Source organism: Dipodomys spectabilis, unplaced genomic scaffold, assembly GCF_019054845.1.
Source record: "Dipodomys spectabilis isolate Male_0828 unplaced genomic scaffold, ASM1905484v1 ptg000030l, whole genome shotgun sequence".
In the NCBI taxonomy this organism is placed as follows: Eukaryota; Metazoa; Chordata; class Mammalia; order Rodentia; family Heteromyidae; genus Dipodomys; species Dipodomys spectabilis.
In genome coordinates this window covers 7,669,026-7,687,365 of record NW_024870707.1, presented here as the reverse complement: position 1 = coordinate 7,687,365, position 18,340 = coordinate 7,669,026, and the positions used below count along the sequence as shown (strand labels likewise).

Below are 18,340 nucleotides of genomic sequence, written 5' to 3'. Positions count from 1 at the left end.
GTTTAAGCTCTGGTACACACGTACACACACACACACACACACACACACACACACACACATAGTGGAGGACTGGGAATATAGCTCAGTGGTAGAGTGCTTGCCTAGCATGCATGAAGCCCTGGGTTCAATTCCTCATACACAGAAAAAGCCGGAAGTGGTGCTGTGGCTCAAGGGGTAGAGCACAGAGAGGCTCAGGGACAGAGCTCAGGCCCTGAGTTCAAACCCCAAGACCAGCAAGAGGGGGGCGGAGAAGACTAAGGTAGGGTGGAATTTAGGCACAGGCACCCCATGTGCTCCCCATATCCTGGAACCTCTCAGTGCATGCGCATCCTACCCTCATCTCCTTCCAAACCCCAAACCTGCCTTCACTCCATGCAGCTTCAGGTAGAAGCAGTCGAGGGGCTTGAGGCCTTCCGGCGTCTTGACGTACTTGGGCTCGCCCAGCATGCCGATGTACACTGTCACCTGGAAGTGGTTCTTCTTCTGGCACACGAAAGCGTCGTCACCCACCGAAAAGTTGAAGCCCTTGTCAGCGTCCACGCGGTAAGTGAGCATAGGCCTGCGGGGGTGGGGGCCAGTGAGGGCACTCACCAGAGGGCCCCTGAAGCCCCTTGGGGACATCATACTTGGCTGCTTCCGCCTGTAACCCCCTCCCTCATGGGCGATGGGGTGAGAGGGGCTGCGTCTGCAGAACCTCACTGAACCTGACAGCTGGTTGCCATGGAAACGGTGGAACCAGGCGCCGGCTCCGCCATACACCGGCCCCAGCACACCAGCTTGCTCAAGCCCACAGACACCCTCATTCCCACTCCCTCTGCTCTGCCCTGTAAGGAGAGGGGGCACTTCGGGACTCCCCCACAGGCTGAAGCTTGCCATCTGTTGCTGCCAGTGTAGTCTGACCCTCCTCAGGGAACCCCCAGGTGGCAGCAGAGAGGGTGACTGCTGGCTCAGCGCATCTTCCCCCAGGTGCCCCGGACAGTTTCCAGGAGTGCCTGGAGGAAGCTGGGCAGGAAGAAGGTGCCCAGCTAGGGGAGGAGGGCTAGGGGCCTGGCCAGGGTCTACAGGAAGGCCTGGGGCCCGTACCGCTTCCCACAGGCTCAGCACCTGGCTCAGCTAGCAAAGTGTCCAAAAAGTGCCCAGGTCACACTGCCCCTCCCCACCTCATCTCTCCCCCCCACCCCACCCCCACCTGACCCATTCCAGGTCTCAGGGGTTGGCCCAAGAAGTGTGGAGGTGACAGGAGGGGATTCTTTCCCGGACGTGGGCAGGGCACTGTGTAAACCACTCCCCAGACCTCCTAAGTCAATTCAGCCACCATAGGAAGCAGATACCCCCTTCCCCAGCCCCGGAAGAATCCCACAGCCTGGGCGCCCAGCTCCTGGAGGCTGGAGTGGCCAAGGCCACTGTAGTGGTGAGAGGGTCACCTTGTTATGCCTCTGGCCTGGGAAAGTGAGGGGAGTGGGCAGTGGGGCCCAATGGGGCTGGGAATCGGGAACCATTGGGACTTGATGGTAGGCCAGGGATGCCCGGGCAGCCTCTGACCCAGTCTTCCCCCATGTCCTCCCTCCATAGAGAGGGGGCTGCTGGAGGGGCCCTCCCCACTCCCACTCCACTTCCTGTTACCTTTCTGGAATGCAGGAGCAGAGGGTGGAGAAGGAAGGGAGGGAGGAGCCAGACCCAACACAACCCCACCCACCTCCTCCTGACTTGGCTCCCACAACCCGCCCTGGCAGATAGATAACCTCTCCTTCAGGAGGCCTGGGCCTAGCTAGGGGTCAGGCAGGCTGAGCACCAATCCTGGTTCCTCCTAGAGGAAAGCTCTTTCTGCCCACCCTGTACCCAGGGGCTCCCAGTCTCCGATTGAGAAACTCAGTGGGGTCCTGGGATGCCCCAAAATGAGGAATGAGGTAGTGGGGGGCAGAACGGTCACTCACAACTCCTTGTAGTTGGCATCATACAGTGTCGCCCACTTGTTCTGCTGATGTGGTTGCCACTTGATGGACTGGTAGTTAGGGTCCAGGTAGGAGCCACTGAGGCTATCATTGTCCTGCAGGAGACCTAGACAGCAGGAACAAACACCCACATGGGCCCAGGTGACTAGGTCCCAACCCCCCCACCCAAATGCCGAAGGTTGGCCAACCACGTACCTGGGGAGGGTGCACCTGGTGGGTGCCAAGGCGGTGTCTGGACCCGGGCGATGCTGAGGGGCAAGGAACCAGGGCCTGGTGAGAGTGGGCCCTGGGGAGGCCAGGGTGGGGACGGGGCCCGGGCGGGGTGCGGGGGCAGGGCTGTCATAGTGCCCGGCTCTTGCTTGATCATTCCATTCAACATCTGAGCATTGAGGGTGCTGGGGGGGGATTCGGAGTGCTTCCTCTTCTTGGAAGGGTGTGTGGGGAGCCTGGGGGACAGAGGTGTGCAACATGGTGACTACCTCTCCCTGAACTTCTTTCCCACTAGGAAGTACCCACACCTCAACCTGAGGAACCCTAATTCCTTAAGCTATGCTCCCCACACGGCTGGTGTTAGGGGCCACCCTTGGTGTCATTCTTAATTGTGTGTGGGGGTGGGGCGGGAGCATCTCCAGGGTTAGAAAGAGGCCAGAGGCCCGGACCGCAAAAGCCAGGGAGGAAGACCTTCTTTGGATCCAGGTAGAGGGAACCTGGGGAAAAACGTTCACAGCCTGCAGGATCTTTCCTTGATAAAATTTCAATCATTGACAAAGGACTGCAGCAGGCAGGTAGAAGAGCTCCTAGTGTCTGGACTGAGTGTTCAGCCCCCAGGTTCAGGTCCTGGCTCTGCCCTTCCCCTGTTCCATGATCTGAGCAAGCCATTTCCCCCTCTCAGAACCTCAGTTTACCTATCTGTGAAACAAGGCAACCATTGGCAATTTGTGGTGGCTATAGGTCCTCAGAGGCGCTGCTGGGCAGTGGGAATAACTATACCAGCCTCCACATTATCAGCAGAGCCTCTGCCCTTCCTACCCCTTGTCCTTCCACCCTGATGAGCCCAGACCCTCACCCCTCCACTGACCCCCACCCCCACCTTCCCAGGGCACCGCTGCCCAAGTCTTACTCTGCTCCGTGCTGCTGCAGCAGTTGGTGCAGCACCTGGGACTGCTGGGCATGGTGGAGATCGGTGGGCACCAGACCCTGTCCCATGGCAGCGTAGGGAGGGACGGGAGGCTCAGCCTTCATGTACAGGTCCCGCTGCAGGACAGGGTAGTGAGGTGGGGGTGGGGGTGGGCCGGGCAGGTGGGCTGGAGGTGGGGGCGGGTGCTCCAAGCGGGAAGCCACTCCCACGTGGCACAGGGTCTCAGGGGTTATGGTGCGCAGGAGATGGGGGTCTGCGGGAGAGATGGGGGGGTGGACATCAGAGACTGAACTCAACTGGTTTGGGGACACTTTCCTCCCTAGGCAAGATCTCACGCTTCTGCCCCCCTCCTAAGCCATACCTGGAGGCTGGGTTGCTAAAGTCTGGAGAGAGAAGCAATTTCCTGGGCAGGGGGGTGTCTGCCCTTCTCCCCATCCTAGTCAGCTTCCCCCCCCCTCCCCCAGGGCTGGTCAGGCTCAGCGTTCCTCCAGCCCCAAGTCCTCTCAGACCAGATCCTCTTGCCATAGTCCCCGAAAGGACTCTCCTGGGACCCCAGTGCTGTCCTCAGTCAAGACTCCTTCCTGCAGCAGCCTGGACCCTGGCTGGGGGTGGGGGGCCTGGGCCCCCAGCCCAAGGGGGGCCTGCAGCTCCCTTTGTTCCCCAGGAGGCATTCCAGGGATGTTTTGGTAAGATAAACAGAACTCTTGACCCCTCTTCAGGCTGCAGGGAGTCAGCTGCCCACGGTCATTCTGCTCTTGACCGCCTGGGGGCTGCTGCACACCCCCCCCAGCACCCGGTAAGGTGAGGGGGCCCAGCGGAGGGCAGGTCCATGCTCAGTCTGCACCCGCAGCCTTCCCCAGCTGTCCACTTACCCCCGAAGGGCGCGTCCATCATGGCGCAGGCGGCCAGGCGGTGGCATCACCAGCAGAAGCAGGGCCCGGCTCCCCACCCGCCCATGGGGAAACAATAGCCCAGCGCCGGGGAGTATTTGACCAACGATAATCTGGGCCCATTGGGCAGCTGCTGGCCCCCTCCTGCCCTTCTCCCTCCCTCCCTCGATAAGGCCGCCCCAACCAGCCCCAACCACTTTGCCCAAACCCAGAGGGGGAGGCGGTGCCTCTGGCTGGACTCACCATTCACCTGCTGGGGGGAGTAGGCCTCAGAGCCAGAGTCTGGGGGTGAATCTGGCAGTGTGCTGCAGGGGGGGCCAGAGAGAAAGGCAGTTGGGCTAGCAGCCGAGCCCCCCTAGGCTTTAAGCTCTGGTGTGTGTATGGGTGGGGGGGGGGGGTCCCAAACCTTCCATAGCTACAGTACTGAGGTTTCCTCACACCTACCTCTGGCCCAGGGCTCAACTGTAGGTAAGGGGCTTCAGAGTCCTACCCAGAATCCCCTCAGACCAAATGGCCACTGTAGGCCTGTTAGTTACCAGGTCCCCGAATACGATCTGGAGATTCAAAGTCACCCGTCCTGGCGGAGGGGCCAGGCCTACCTTCCCTTCTTGTACCCACCAAGGCCCTTCAGCTGCCTGGAGACATGAGGCCCTTGGAACTGGACCTGGGGTGGGGTTCACTGGGTCACCAGGGGCTGCCCTGCCAGAGGCGGTGTGGACTGGGCAGGGAGCCAGCTCTGCCAGGCCTGGGATTCTTTTTTTTTTTTTTTCTTGTAAGTTTTGTTTTATCAGTGGTTCAGGAAAAACAACAAACTCGAGCAGCCCCAGAGGTCAACATGTCCTGCACAAATCCTATGCTTGCCCAGGGAGAGACTGGCCACCTGGGGTTCTCCAGCAATTTGGCCATCCCTGGCGCACAGGTCTGGAGAGCCTTCCCGTCACGGTGCCCAGGAACCAGCAGAAAGGCCAGTGAGCTGTCATAGACACAGCCCTGCTCCATCACAGGCCCAGCTCATTCCTGGACAAGCCCTCACCACCACCTGGGTGGCCTCATTTACACTGAGTTCCGTGAGAGTGACAGAGGAAAGTGTCACACCCCCTCACCACAGCTTTGAATCCTGCAGACCCACCCCAGGGCTGTTCAGCTCCAAGGCCATCTCCCATCTGTCCCTGCACTTCGTGATCATGGCTTTGGCTTTCTCTAACATGCCACGCCTCCAGTCCCCGGATGATCAATACCCCAAGTCTGTAGGACCTTGTATTTTGTCCTCATAAAACCCTGCCATTGAGCAGGGTGCAGGTGGCTCACGCCTGTAATCCGAGCTACTCAGGAGGCTGAGATCTGAGGATCTTGGTTCAAAGCCAGCTGAGGCAGCATAGTCTGTGACTTTTCTTTCCAATTAATTAGCAAAAAGCCAGAAGGGGAGTTGTGGCTTGAATTGTCAAGTGCCAGCCTTGGGCATAAAGCCAAGGGACAGTACCTAGGACCTGAGTTCAAACCAACACACACACACATACAGAAAATATAACAACAACAACAAAAGCTGTAACTTCTCCTTATGCCTCTATTTGGTGGTGTTTGGTTTGATGTTTCAAGGCTGGGGGATGAGCATAGCACGCAGGGCCATCGCTTTACCATCCCCGGCCCTGGGATCCCTCTTTCTCCACCATCACCTAAAACAAGTGCCTCCCTAGAGCAGGCTTGGCTTCAGGATCTCCAGAAGGTTTTGGACAAACCCCCCTTCTCCAGGAGCCACTCGAATCCTGCCACCAGGGGTAGTCAGGACCTCCAGAGCTAGCTCCTGGGGAAAGCAGATGAGCCCACACCACGGGAGATATTTAGCACCTAGAAAATGCTTAGTAAACACTAGGATTCGGGGTTTAGGGACTGCATCCTGGCCTCCCACAGCCAGTCTACCTTCTGCTGCAGCCCCAACCAAGCCTGCCCTCCATTTCTGTCCCTCATAGGCCAGGGTCTCAACCCACCCTCTCCATTGTCCCCACTTAAGACTTACTTATTTCCATCATGACCTTGTGGAGAAAACATAGGGGGCTCACCTATGACCTGGCATAGGTCAAAGGTCACAGGTCACCAGGGCAGGACACTGGCAAATGGAGCCAGAGCCAAGGCTAGGGCTAGGGCTGGCACCAGCAATCTAGGCTTTTTCCACCAAGCCAGGTCCCTGACTCTGATCCAGGAAAACCAGAACTTTCCTAAGGTCCTTGAACCATTGAGCATGAACCTGGGGGCTGCCCTGGAGTCAGGCAGGGCTGGGTCAGAGAGCTGGCTTGGATTCCTTGGAGAGCCAGGGGAGGATGGGCAGGACCTGGTTTTCTCAGGACAGAGCCCTGGCTCCACAAGCCTTTTTGGGGCAGGGGAACTGTCTGAGCCACGGCCCACATTCTCTGGGTCACAGGAAATGTCAGCTAACTGTATGGGCGAGTAGACGGTGGCCTGTGCCTGGTGTCCCATGGTTGTGCACACGTGTGTAAAAGGTCCTGTGGCCAGACTCACCCTCTTGCTCCCCTCTGCACGCTGCTTTCAGAGATTATTTTTTTAGGTCATGGGTCTTGAACTCTGGCCCTGGGCGCTGTCCCTGAGCTCTTCAGCTCAAGGCTGAAGCGCTCTACCCCTTGAGCCACAGCGCCACTTCCAGCTTTTTCTGCTTATGTGGTGCTGAGGAATCAAACCCAGAGCTGCATGCATGCTAGGCAAGCACTCTACTACTGAGCCACCTTCCCAGCCCCTCAGCGATTGTTTTTCTAGCATTTCTTTCAGCCCTCATCCCTGCCCTGCTCTGAACACTTGTGTCTGCCGACTGCCTCAGAACAAAGCCCACGGTACCCCCTGCCTCAGCCGGGGGTCCCCCCATGCCCCAACTCCGTACAGGACAGCCTTATCCCCTAGGCCCTTTCCATCACAGATGCTGAACCCCTGCATCTGGTGTTCCCACCCACTTTCTGCCCTCACTCACCCTGGGGCATAGGGAGCCTTTGGCTCAGCCTTGATGGGGGGCCCAGAGCCCCCCAGGAAGGGCTTAGGAGCAGCCCCCATGCCATTGTTGTTGTTGCAGTTGAGTGGGGTGCTGTAGCTTGGGGGCGGGAGGGAGCCGTGGCGCCCGGGGGAGGGTCCGCTTCCTGGGGGGCTCAGGTGGTGGAGCCCGCTGGAGCTGGGGATGGCAGGCTGCCCGTGGGGGAAGGAGGCCGCACTGGCCGGAGCCGCCATGTCAGGGAAGCAGCTGTGGGGAAGAGAGGAGGCTCAGTCCCCAGAGGACCCAGGGGTGAGCACCGGGAAAGGATGAAGACCCCGTGGGCCTCAGGGCTTGCACCAGGGGGTCGGGGCAGAGCCAGGGTGACTCACAGGTCGGCAGCATCCTCCTTGCCGATGTATTCTTCTAGGATGCTGGTGTCGATGTTGGAGGGCTCCAGGGCACCGCTGATGTCATGGCCTGCAGGGTGAGGAATGGGCTGGGCTGAGGTAGCTCCCCATGGACCCTGAAGCCTTGGGCCCCAGGCTACTTCCTTCCAGGAGGAAGTCCCTGCACTCCCTCAGAAGCAAGTCCCAGCAGTATCCCAAGCCTTTCTGCCCTAGGTCTTCTTATAAGGGGCCGTGGAAGGTCCACCACTCTGGGTGCTCAGACCCAGTACACGCCAAGCCCTGTCCCCTGTGATGGGTTACAGGTGGCCCAGCTGTGGGTATGTGGAGGCACGAGGCCTAGTCTGGAGGGAGGACACACCTTGGAGGCCCAGAGCCTAGAGGAGCCACTGCACCCTAGACTCCAGAATCAGGAATGCCTGATCCCAACCCACCCTTGGTAGGCAGGCCCACAGCCCAAATACCCTACATCGGGGAGGCAGAAGTCCTGATCACCTAGCCAGGCCTGGCATGGAGGCTCTCCCTCCTGGGCCTTCCCTGCTGGCCCTGGGCCCATGGTGGGGAGGGACTCAGAAAAGGTGGCCCAGGACTGCGGGGCATCGTGAGGGAGGAGAGGGGGTGGTGCTGGCCTTTTTCTCTCCCAGGGTCACCTTGTGTGTGGGGGAGCTGGAGGGGGAGGTGATAAGGGGGCTGACGTGGGGAGATGCGTCAACCTTGATAATGGAAGACGGCCCCACCCACGCCGCTGACCTGGGCTGGCCAGCTTCACCCAGGCAAAGGCCCGCCCATGCTCTCCTGGGATCTGGAGTCCGGGGTGGGCAACCCCAGGCCGGCTCCCCTGGGAACAGAGCTCAGACAGTTCAGGAACAAATCCCAGCTCAGCCACTCCCTGTCATGTGACCCTGGTGTGGGGGGGGCAGGGCGGGTGGAACCCATGGTGAGCCTCAGTCTTCTCATTGGGAAAATGGGGGCATGGGCAGCTAGCACTTCCTTGGACAGGAGAGATCTAGGTGATTTCTAGCACCCACTAGGAGCTCTGCAAAATGGAATGGCTGTCCTTGCTTCCCCGCCTCCAGAGCTCTGGGGACCCCAAGCCCCCCACCCCTGTCCCCTCCCTTGGCCCCAGCTGGCATTTCAAGAATGCTGAGCCCCGCTTAGGTGATTAATGAGCAGTTAAGCCCTCCCAGGAGTCACGAGCTGCTCGCACAGGCCAGGCCCTCCTACTGACCCCCACCCGCTCACCCAGCTGGTAGCCGAGGTCACCCACCATGCATGACCCATGGCCGCACTCCGGGGAGCTGGGAAGGACCACTGGGTAGACCTACCTTCTAGTACCCCACACCATCCTCCCTGGCAACCGCAGTGCCTGTTTCTTGAGCACCTACTGTGTGCTGCTTGTTTTTTGAGGCATGGGAGTTCACTGTGCCTGCACAGTATACCTGCAAGCTCTTCAGGTCCCATGTCACAGAGTTGTTTTTCAGTCGTGACCATGACAGTGATGGGGGGTGACAGGGGTGTGGGGGCGGGTCCCAGTGACTGACAGGGCACTATTCTAAATGCATTACGCAGCTGACTTTCCAAACACCTCCATGAACTTGATCACTGTTCAGAGAGATCAAGTCTTGCCCAAGACAGCACAGCAAAGAGGAATCAACTCCATATACAGGGCCAGCTAGGGAAGAAGGTGTGGTGAGGTGAGGGCCCTCCCCCAACCCCTGCCCTGCCCACATGGTCTGTCCCACCTAGTGGCTAGGAGGGAAGATCAAAAGCCCAAGATCTAAGAGTCAGGAAGAGGGACAGGAGCTCCTCCCCACCTCGCCCCCACCCCTACCACCCAAGCTGCAGGTTCTTGAGACTGAACTTGGAATGGAGGGTGAATGAATGATGGGCTGTTGCCATCAGGATGCTGCTATTTATAACAGGCCCAGCCCTCAGTCTCCGGTTCCTCCTTCTCCTCCTCCTCCTCCTCTGCTGGCCAGGAGTACTCCTAATCACCCCTAATCTCCCCCACGGGTGGGGGGGGAGGTGGGGGCACAGGCAGAGGCATCCTGGGAGACCCTAACAAGAACCAGATGTGGCTGGGGGGAGGAGGGACCCTCCGTGCCAGGGGCCGGGAGGACCGAGGGGGGAGTAGGGGGCTGATGGCAGGGTAGGGGTGGGCCCAGGATTGGGGGAGATGCTGAAGGGCCTCCCAAGGCATGCTGACCCCCGCCTTCTTCTCCCTGGAAGCCTGCCTTGGAGGCCTGTCTTGTCTTTGACCCATGCTGTGTAGTTAGCCACTGGGGGGGGGGGGCAGCCCACCCCACAATCCACACTGGGGGTCTGTGGTAAACAGGGGCTTGCTGGAGACTGGGATTCAGAGGTGGGAGGGAGGTATAGTCCCTAGGGGACACTCTCAGGATGCCCCTCCCCACCGTGGCCAAAGTCCCGAGAATGTCACTGGATCTCATGAGGGCACTGCAGGCAGGAGGCTCAGTAGAGGCACAGGTTCACCCCAATCCTCAGGACACCCCCCTGAGAAGCAGGCTGCTGAAGACGACCCAAGGCCCCACAAACAGAGAGGGGCACCATAAGGCAGCCAACCACCAGCATCTCCGCATCCTCCCTGCTTCAGACCCTCCAACAACTTCCCACCACTTGGGACAAACCCAGAGACCTTCCCTGTCCAAGGCCTGGCATGGTTGGCTCACTCCTTGAGCACAAACACTTCCTGCTAGCTTTCCTTCTGCACAACTCTCGGGAGTCCAGACCCTTCCCAGGCTAGGCCAAATACAAGCTCCACCACTGGGCCTTTGCACTTGTAACTCTCTCTGCTGCAAAAGGCAGACTCTCATTTCCTCCCATTTCCAGTGCCCCCCGGGGAAGATGCTCTGACTGTCCCCTGCGCCTTGATTCTACTTTCCCATCAGATTGTCCACTCTTCTTCCCAGATCATATTCCCTGGGAGGGTGAGTGTCCAGAGCGTGGCCAGTGTGCCCAGTTCGGACCATACCCTTTTTGTGGCTCATGGTTAATTTTCCTAACCTCCTCTCCTAGCAGGTGGGTGGCTTCTGCATTTTACAGATGAGGAAACTGAGGCCGAGGGTTGACACCTTGTGAATGGCTTCCAAGTCTAAGAGCTTGGCTATGCGCTCCCTCCTTTGGGGTGTAAGGATCTTAGCACACAGTAGGTATGCCAAAAGTACACCTGGAATGAGTGTGCCCAAGTGGGCAAGCTGGGGAACATGGCAGGCCATGCTGGGCGGAGGGTCTGGGACTAAACAGAGCTCCTCCCGTCCCGCTCCTTCCTGAGGCTGTTTATTACCTGCCTGGAACAGGAAACAGCCACTGTCCCTTTCCAGGCAGGCTGGGGTCTGCATTGTGGGGAAGCAGAGCCCTCCCTTTCTCTCCTCCTTCCTTTAAGGCCACCCAGCTGAGCAGGAGGGGTATGGAGGGGACCTAAGCCAGGTGCAGGACATGAGCAGCAGGACCCCAGGTGGTCCCTGCACACTAGACCCCTCCTCTCCTCCCCTCCTCGTGCTCATACCCACCCCCCCAGCACCAGCTGTGGCTGCTGGCTGAGGCCCGGCCATTGTCCTGGGGGACGGGGGAGGGTGGGGACCCGGCACAGTGGGAGGCTTGTGCCCTGCCCACCCCCTCCCCTGCCCCGTCAATGGGGCACTTGTCAATTCATGCCCAAACATGGCGGAAATCCCCTCAGCCACGTGGCCGTGGGCAGGGTGGGCAAAGACCTGAGCATGTAGGGGCCAGAGGCCTGCTGGGTAGGTTTGCACTCGGGATAAACAGGGCATGGGGGCCCAAGCCTGGTCCCTGAGTGTCCCCTCAAGGCGTCTGAATCACAGAGGTGCCCTAGCTCCAAGCAGCCGCTGGGATCACGCGCTGCCCACCTGGCACTGCTGCGCGGCCTTCAGAAAGGGACCTGACCACCCTGAGCCTCGGCTTCCTTTGGTCAAATGGAGTACAGCGTGGGTGGGTTGGGGGTCCTGAGCCCAAAGGCTGCCTCTGCCTGGGCTCGATCTGTTCTCAGCCTTCCCACAAGGAAGTTTCTGAGTCTCTCAAAGCCCCTCCAGTTTGTCCAAGGCATGACTATACTATGCTGATCTTCTTCTAGTCTCTAGGCCGTGACTCCAGATATTGTCCACTGCCCAGTGGGTAAGCAGATGCCTGCAGTCCCTCCGCAATTACCCCAGTCACAGACAGCCGCCCACTGCTGTGGGCTGTCTCCTCACATTCGCAGGCTCCTCTACAGCAGGGCTCAGAAGGGCTCTGGCCTCCCCTGATCGGGACTTTCTATCTTTATTGATGCGATCATGCCAGCAAGACTTTGCGTCTCTGCGCCAAATTGTCCTCTTGGGTCCAAAAGCCATGCTTGAGAGAAGACATGGCTCTCCAGTCATTGTCCCCTCAGATCTTCAAACCCAAGTCACACCTGTCTCCGTTTCCTCCCGACTTCTCAACAAAATATCCAGCCGGCCTGCAGAGAGTCCGGGCTGCCTTCATGTCCCGGGTCCCCTGTCCTCAGGATGACACAAACTGACCTCACAGCTCCAAGACGCTCCCACGTCTCAGCTTAGATCAACCGAGGTCATCACCTGTGGCTGGCTCTTAGAGAACCTGCACGTTCCCAGAACCTTCACTTACCTCTGGAAGCCCCTACCCAAATTGCCCAAGGGGCCAACTTATATCCCCCCCACAATGCCTCTGACCCTCTGCCACAAGGCCCAGAACGGGAAGGCCACACACACGCCGTGTAGTGGCCCTGCCCACCTGTCTGCGACACTCCATCATGCTCTCCTGACCACAGCGCACACCTCCACACGCACCAGGACGTCCACCCACCCGGGAGGTTTGCCTTATGTGTCAGGCAGGGAGCTGGGCTCGGGACTCAGCAGTAAATGAACCAGGCCAGACCTGAGGCCTCAGGGAGCTGACATGCTAGAGAACAGATCAGATGACAAGACAGGTGAGGAGAGCCCAGGTGAGCCTGGCCCAGCCACCCCTCCCCAAGACAGAGCTTCATAGTCTGGACCAGGCCCCCCAGAAGGACTTTGCCCCTTCTTTTTCCCTTCCACTCCCCTCTCCACTGGCTGTGGGCAGGCCCTCTCCACTCCAGCTGCTAACAGATCCAAATGAGCAAATGGGTTTTAGGTGTAGCTATCCAAGCTACACCCCTCCTCCCCCGCTCTTCCCTGCCTCCAACTAAAAGGGGCGAGGGCAGGGCATCAGGGGCCAATGTGGGGCTCTGGATCCATCCACCTAGGTCTCCTGTCCCACTGGAACAAGTTCTGCATCTCTAGGATGGAGGATGACATGGAGGGGACCAGAAACAGGCACCAGGGCCAGACTTATCACAGTGCATGTAGAATGTACCCCAAAGGTAGAATGTGTTCCTCACCCCCCCCAGAAAAAGGAGATCAGAAATGGGGGGTCCCCTGAAACACACAGTGCCAACTAACAGGGCCCAAGCCTGAGTCTGGGAGGGCACCATCCTGCCCTGTGGGACACAACACCTCTTGAGGCAGGCACATAGCACATAGCACCTGCCTCTGGTTCAGGCATCAGAGGCGTAGCCAGGCCAGGCGCTGCAGGCTGCCTTATCCAATCTCACAGAAACCTCCAGAGGTAACCACTGAGGAGGATTACAAGTGAGCTCCCATTTTACAGATGAGAGGAGGAGGGGAAGAGGCTGAGCTAGCAGCGGCTCCCGCTGACCACCCAGCACAGGGACAAATCCAATCTGCTGTCCTCCCTGCGTCCAGCCCACAGACCACCCACACACAGCAACTGCGGGGACTGGAGATCTGGAGATGGGAGAGGAGCCCCTCACGGAGGGAAACTGAGGCCCAGAGGAACGGCTAGGCTCTGGGAAGGAGGAAAGAGGAAAATCAAGGGAGGCAGCCTGACTGGGCCAGGCAGGGCCACCCCAAGTTAATGATTCAGTTAATGATTTCTGCCCCAGCCTTATCGGGGAGGGCAAAGTCCAAGAGGAGCAACCAATCAGCAGCCCCCACTGGGCTGTTACCCAGCAGCCTCTGCTGCCAGCCTCCTCCCCCCACCACCCAGTGCTGTAACTCCTTAGGAGCTGAGGGGGTTGTCCCCAGGAAGAGGCCATTCTGCCTAGAGTGGCTTGTCTGTCCCCTTTTGCTTCTGCCAAAGGCCTCTCCCCAAGGATACTCTATTGAGACCCTCCCAAGATTCAGGTTAGGCCCAAGGACAGGAGCTGGTGACACTGCTCCCTGACCCTAGCTAACACTGATCTCCACAGGTGCGTCCCGCAGCTGCGTCCCACAGCATACCCTCCACCCCAACACTTTGGTTCCAGTGTGGCCTCCACTGGTTGGGGCCATTTCCTGCACACCCTCTGGCCCACGGCTGGGTGTGGGGCCTTGGGGATGAGTCAGACCCCTCAGGCATCTCCCCCTCACCTGGCCCAGGGCCGAGGGCTGGGTCTGGCAAACCAGCTCAGGGATGGGACCTGGGACAGGAGCACCCCCTCGTCTCATCCCAACTCTGTTCCCCACTCCACTCACTTCCTCCTGGGTATACCACAGACAGACAGATAGAGAGGATTCACACAGCCCGTCTCAGCCCACACTGCTGTACAGGTAGGAGCCTCTCAAACCATTAGGTAGCCTCCACTTGAGGCTTGGAGGCAAAGATGCTGTCCCCAACAAGTAGCCCCTCCCCCGGCCCCAGGTGGCAGAAGAGAGAGCTGGGGGCCGGGTCAACTTGGGCTGACTGGCTAAGTCACCCTTCCTCTATGAGCCTCACTCTTGGCCCCTTGGAAAAAGGCTGACCCCGTACCTCACCCTGCACAGTGCCGAGCCAGAGGTGTCTCTCAGACCCTGGTCGTGGGGCTCTGGAGAGCCAGCCCCCAATTGTCTGCCTTGTGTGTCCAATCACAGGCTATTTGTTGGATGTCTGAAAATGATCACACTGGAAACCCTGCTCGGATCCCATCCACTTCCTACACTTGCGGGGAACTGAGGCCAGAGAAGGAAGTCGGCCAGGCCGCCCTTCAGACTCACTATGGGTGAGACCCAGGCCAACCCATCCAGCCTGGGGGACTCCAGAGATTGCATGGAGGGCCCCAAACCGTTAGTGGAGACCCAGCCTTCCCATCTAGAGGCTGGGAGGCAGCCCCAGAACTCAGTAGCTGTTACACCCTGGTTGGACGCCAGATTCCCAGCAGTTGCTGAGGCCCTTCCATACCCACCTGTGTTCTTGGGGTACCGCTGCTCATCCCAGCCTCAAGTCAGAGGCCAGCCCACCCCCTTCAGGCTCAGCCATCCCTACAGTGTCCCCCTGTTCTCAATACTGAGAGAGGGGGCTCACCAGGGCTGAAGGCATCATGACCACCTCTGCTTTTACAGGTGAGGAACAAAGAGTCCATAGAAGGAACAGGTTTTGCCCAGTCACACAGCCCTCATGGCCTTGCCAGTTAGGTGATGAGAAACACACCTATTCCTACACCCCGGTTACCTGCTGAGAGCCAGTGCATCCTGCCAGGAGGGTTCCCTCTGACAGCACTGTGCCCGCCCGTCTGGGCTGCCCTGGCTTCTCTGGAGGGGATTAGCTGGATGGTCACAAGGGCCCGGCTGTACCAGCCTCGAGGGGGCTGCCCTGTCCCGGCCTCCCGCAAGAGGCCCAAAGCGCCTTAGTCCCCCAGTCTCCCATTACCCACCCAGCAGGACCAGGCCCATGAGGAGGCACGGACAGCAGATCCAGTGTGTGCATGTGTGTGGGGTCTTTGACATGATCACCTCTTCCTGTCTCCCGTCCCAGAGCCAAAAGCCTGAGGCCCTCTGTTCACAGTCTAAGTTGGAGCCACTGAGCCCACGAGGGGACGAGGTCAGGACCCAGGGGTCCCCAGCCCTGAGTATGAGAATATACAGGGTCCCCTGATGAGCTCAGAAATGACAGCCACACACACAAAACACAGCTTTCTGATCCCTCTTCTAGTTCTTTCTCAGGCTTTTGAGTTCAGCCTCAGAGATGCCATGCCCCTATTGGGACCCCACCATCCCTTCCCCCCCGCCCCCATTCTCTGCTGGGCCTTCCCATTCCAAAGGGCCTGAGAGACCAGCCCTTGGTGTCTACCACCCTGCCTCCATCTCAGATGCTGTAGCCTTCCCTAGCCCAGCCCTCCTGGGCAGCCAGCCCCACACCCCACCCTGCTCCCCACAGACATTCTTGAGTCTCCTCTTATCTCTCTGGAGGGAGCAGGGCAGCCTCCCCACCAGGCAGCCGCATGGCTGAGCTGTGGCGTCAGCCCCCGCGCCCCCCCTCCTTCCAGGGCAGGAGAGAAGGTTTGGCTTAGGAGCAGGGAGCCAGACCAGCCAGGCTCACCCCTCTGCCTGAGGCCCAGGTCCGGGGCAAGCAGTGTAAGGGTATCTTTAGGAATCAAGGGGATATGGCCCACAGGCCATCTGGGTATTTTGCAGGTACCAGGCACCCCAAGTTAGTTCTCTATGCCCATCAAGGACCAGAGTCTTTCCCTTCTACCTGGGGACCCCATCCCCTTTCCCAAGGGTTCCGCCTAAAAGGTTGCTAGAGGACAAATGATGTCTGTGGAGAGTAAGAGTCCCTGGGACTGAGGGAGAGCTACTTAGCACCCCTCAATTAGTCCAGGTGCCTCAGGATCCACCATGTGACAGTCCTGGAGCAGGACAGCTGAGGCTTGGGGGTGCTCTGGCCTGGCTGCTCCGCTAGCAGGAACAAAGGTTCCTGCCAAGCCCTCCCCTCTACCAAGTTCACAGAGAGACTAAGGCAGAGGAAGGCCTTCCTCTCCTACCCAAGGGACTCCCCAGGAAACCAGGAACTGGACATGAAACGTTGGCCCCAATTTCATCCCTATACCCTGTTGTCCCAGTATAGTGGGGACCAGGAGAGAGTCTCCCCCAAGGAAGGCTCTTCACCCATTAAGGAACAGAATAGGAATTTAAGGACCAGGGGAGAGGATGAGGTAGGAGCTAGGATCCCCAAGATACTAGAGAGGGATGCCAAAGGGGCCAGCAGTCCTGGATCACTGTCCCAGTGCATCTGAGACGCACAGTAGGCTGGGAGACATCACCTTGCACCTCCCTCCTCTCCTCTTCCCCTCCCACACTTTCTCCCCTCCCTCCAGAGTACTCACAGAGGAGGGGCAGCCCTAGAGGAGAGGCAGGGGCTGCTCAGGAAGAGTGGGGGAGATGGTAAGACACAGGAACACACTTCTAAAACCGATGTGGGGGGTGGGGTGAAGAAAACGTGATGGGGTAAGCATAGATGCCACTGTGAGGGAGGGAGGGTCCTTTCAGGTCAAGGTGAGAGCAGGCTGGGGTCGCTCCTTGTGGGGAAGAGAGGTAGCTCTCAGGACAGCTTGGGAGAACAGCCTAAGGAGTCTCACGGGGCTGGTGGGATGCAGTTCTCAGTATTGGGGGTGTCTCCAAGAGCACAGGTAGCTGGTGTAGGGGATACCAGCTTCAAGAAAGTTCTATCCCAAGCCAGCACCGGTGGCTCATGCCTGGAATCCTAGCTACTCAGGAGTCTGAGATCTAAGGATCGCAGTTCAAAGCCAGCCCCCATTAAGCTGAAAATGGAGCTGTGGTTGAAGTGTTGAAGTGGCAGAGCTCTAGCCTTGAATAAGAAAGCTTAGGGACAGCACCCAGACCCAGAGTTCAAGTTCTAGCGAAGGCACACGCGTACACACACACACACACACACACACACACACACACACACACACACAAAATTCTCTGCCTAGGAAGCATGCTGGAGAGAGGTCCTGCCTCAGGTAGGGCAGGAACAATTGCTTCAAAGTGAAATTTCAGCTGGGCACTGTGGCTCACGCCTGTAATTTTAGCTACTCAGGTGGCTGAAGTGTGAGGAAAGAGGTTCAAAGCCAGCATGGACGGTAAAGTCTGGGAGACTCTTATCCAATTAAACACCAAAGGGGGGGGGGGGGAGGTCCAGAAGTGTCACCGTGATTCAAGTGGTAGAGCACCAGCCTTCCTGACTTCAAACCCCAGTACTAGTCTCTGCTCCCCGCCCCAAAACAGCGTAATTTTAGCCTTGGGGAGAAAGAGCACTGCGCATGGCCATGACAATCTCCAAGGGGGTCCCAAGCCCCGTCCCGGGGAAGCCCCGCAGGGAGGCCATGGAGATGGGCGGAGGGGAGGCCACTACCTAAAAGGCATGCAAGGGGGTCTTGGTTTCTAGGGGGCAGGCTGGGCATCGGACAACCAGCCTTGAGAGATGGAAGGTCCCAGAAGGTAGGCTCCAGACCACGGATGGGAAGTGTGCCGGGGCGGGGGGGGGGGGGGGGGGGTGCGGTGTCAGCACTGAAGGTCCCAACGGGACGGCCGGAGGGAGACCGAGCCGGGAAGACGACGCAGCCCCAAGGAAGCTGCGTGTCAGGGGAGGCAGCAGAGGGGACCCACGCCTGCGCAGACCCCCGCGATGGGGCCACGCGCGGTGCCGGCGTGGCGGGAACCACCCGGAGTCCCCTCCCGGACGACGGTGCCCGCTAGCCCGCCGGCTCTCACCTTCGAAGAAGCGCTGGAGCGCCTCCGTCTCGTCCACCACCTCCATGTCCGGCTTTCCGGGCGTGCGCTCCGGCCGCGGCCCCCCGCTACAGCCCGGCCCGGGGGCGCGGCATCGCCGGCGCAGCCCGCGCGCTCGTCCCGGCTCGGCTCCCGGCTGCTGGCGTCCCGCACAGCGCGCGGTGCGCTCGCCCCCAGCGGTCTCGGCCCCGCCTCGCTGCCCTAGCCCCGCCCCGTGCCGCTACTCTGGCCCCGCCCATTAGCCCCGCCCCGCTGCCCTAGCCCCGCCCCACTGCCTTGACACGACCATTCGCCGCCCCGCGCTGCTGATATAGCCACGCCCCGTTATCCTGACCACGCCTCTTACCCGCGCTTCCTCCCCCCCCCCCTCCCGCTCGCCGCGCACGGCGCCCCCTGCCGGCAGTTCCGCGCGGCAGGACGCGGTGCCGCCTCCAGGGGACG

General features: G+C 59.5%; 1 protein-coding gene across 1 annotated transcript in view; it reads right to left on the bottom strand.

Moving 5' to 3' along the window:
• Myrf (myelin regulatory factor) overlaps positions 1-17,962 on the bottom strand; it is a 29,801-nt gene extending 11,839 nt beyond the window's left edge. The window contains exons 1-8 of the mRNA XM_042676062.1: positions 17,882-17,962; positions 7,341-7,428; positions 6,955-7,218; positions 4,224-4,285; positions 3,073-3,343; positions 2,148-2,398; positions 1,935-2,058; positions 364-559 (exon numbers count right to left, since the gene is read on the bottom strand). Coding sequence (XP_042531996.1) covers positions 364-559; positions 1,935-2,058; positions 2,148-2,398; positions 3,073-3,343; positions 4,224-4,285; positions 6,955-7,218; positions 7,341-7,428; positions 17,882-17,927 — 1,302 coding nt within the window. The 5' untranslated portion in view covers positions 17,928-17,962. The remainder of the gene's footprint in view (positions 1-363; positions 560-1,934; positions 2,059-2,147; positions 2,399-3,072; positions 3,344-4,223; positions 4,286-6,954; positions 7,219-7,340; positions 7,429-17,881) is intronic.
• Positions 17,963-18,340: the final 378 nt, after the last annotated feature.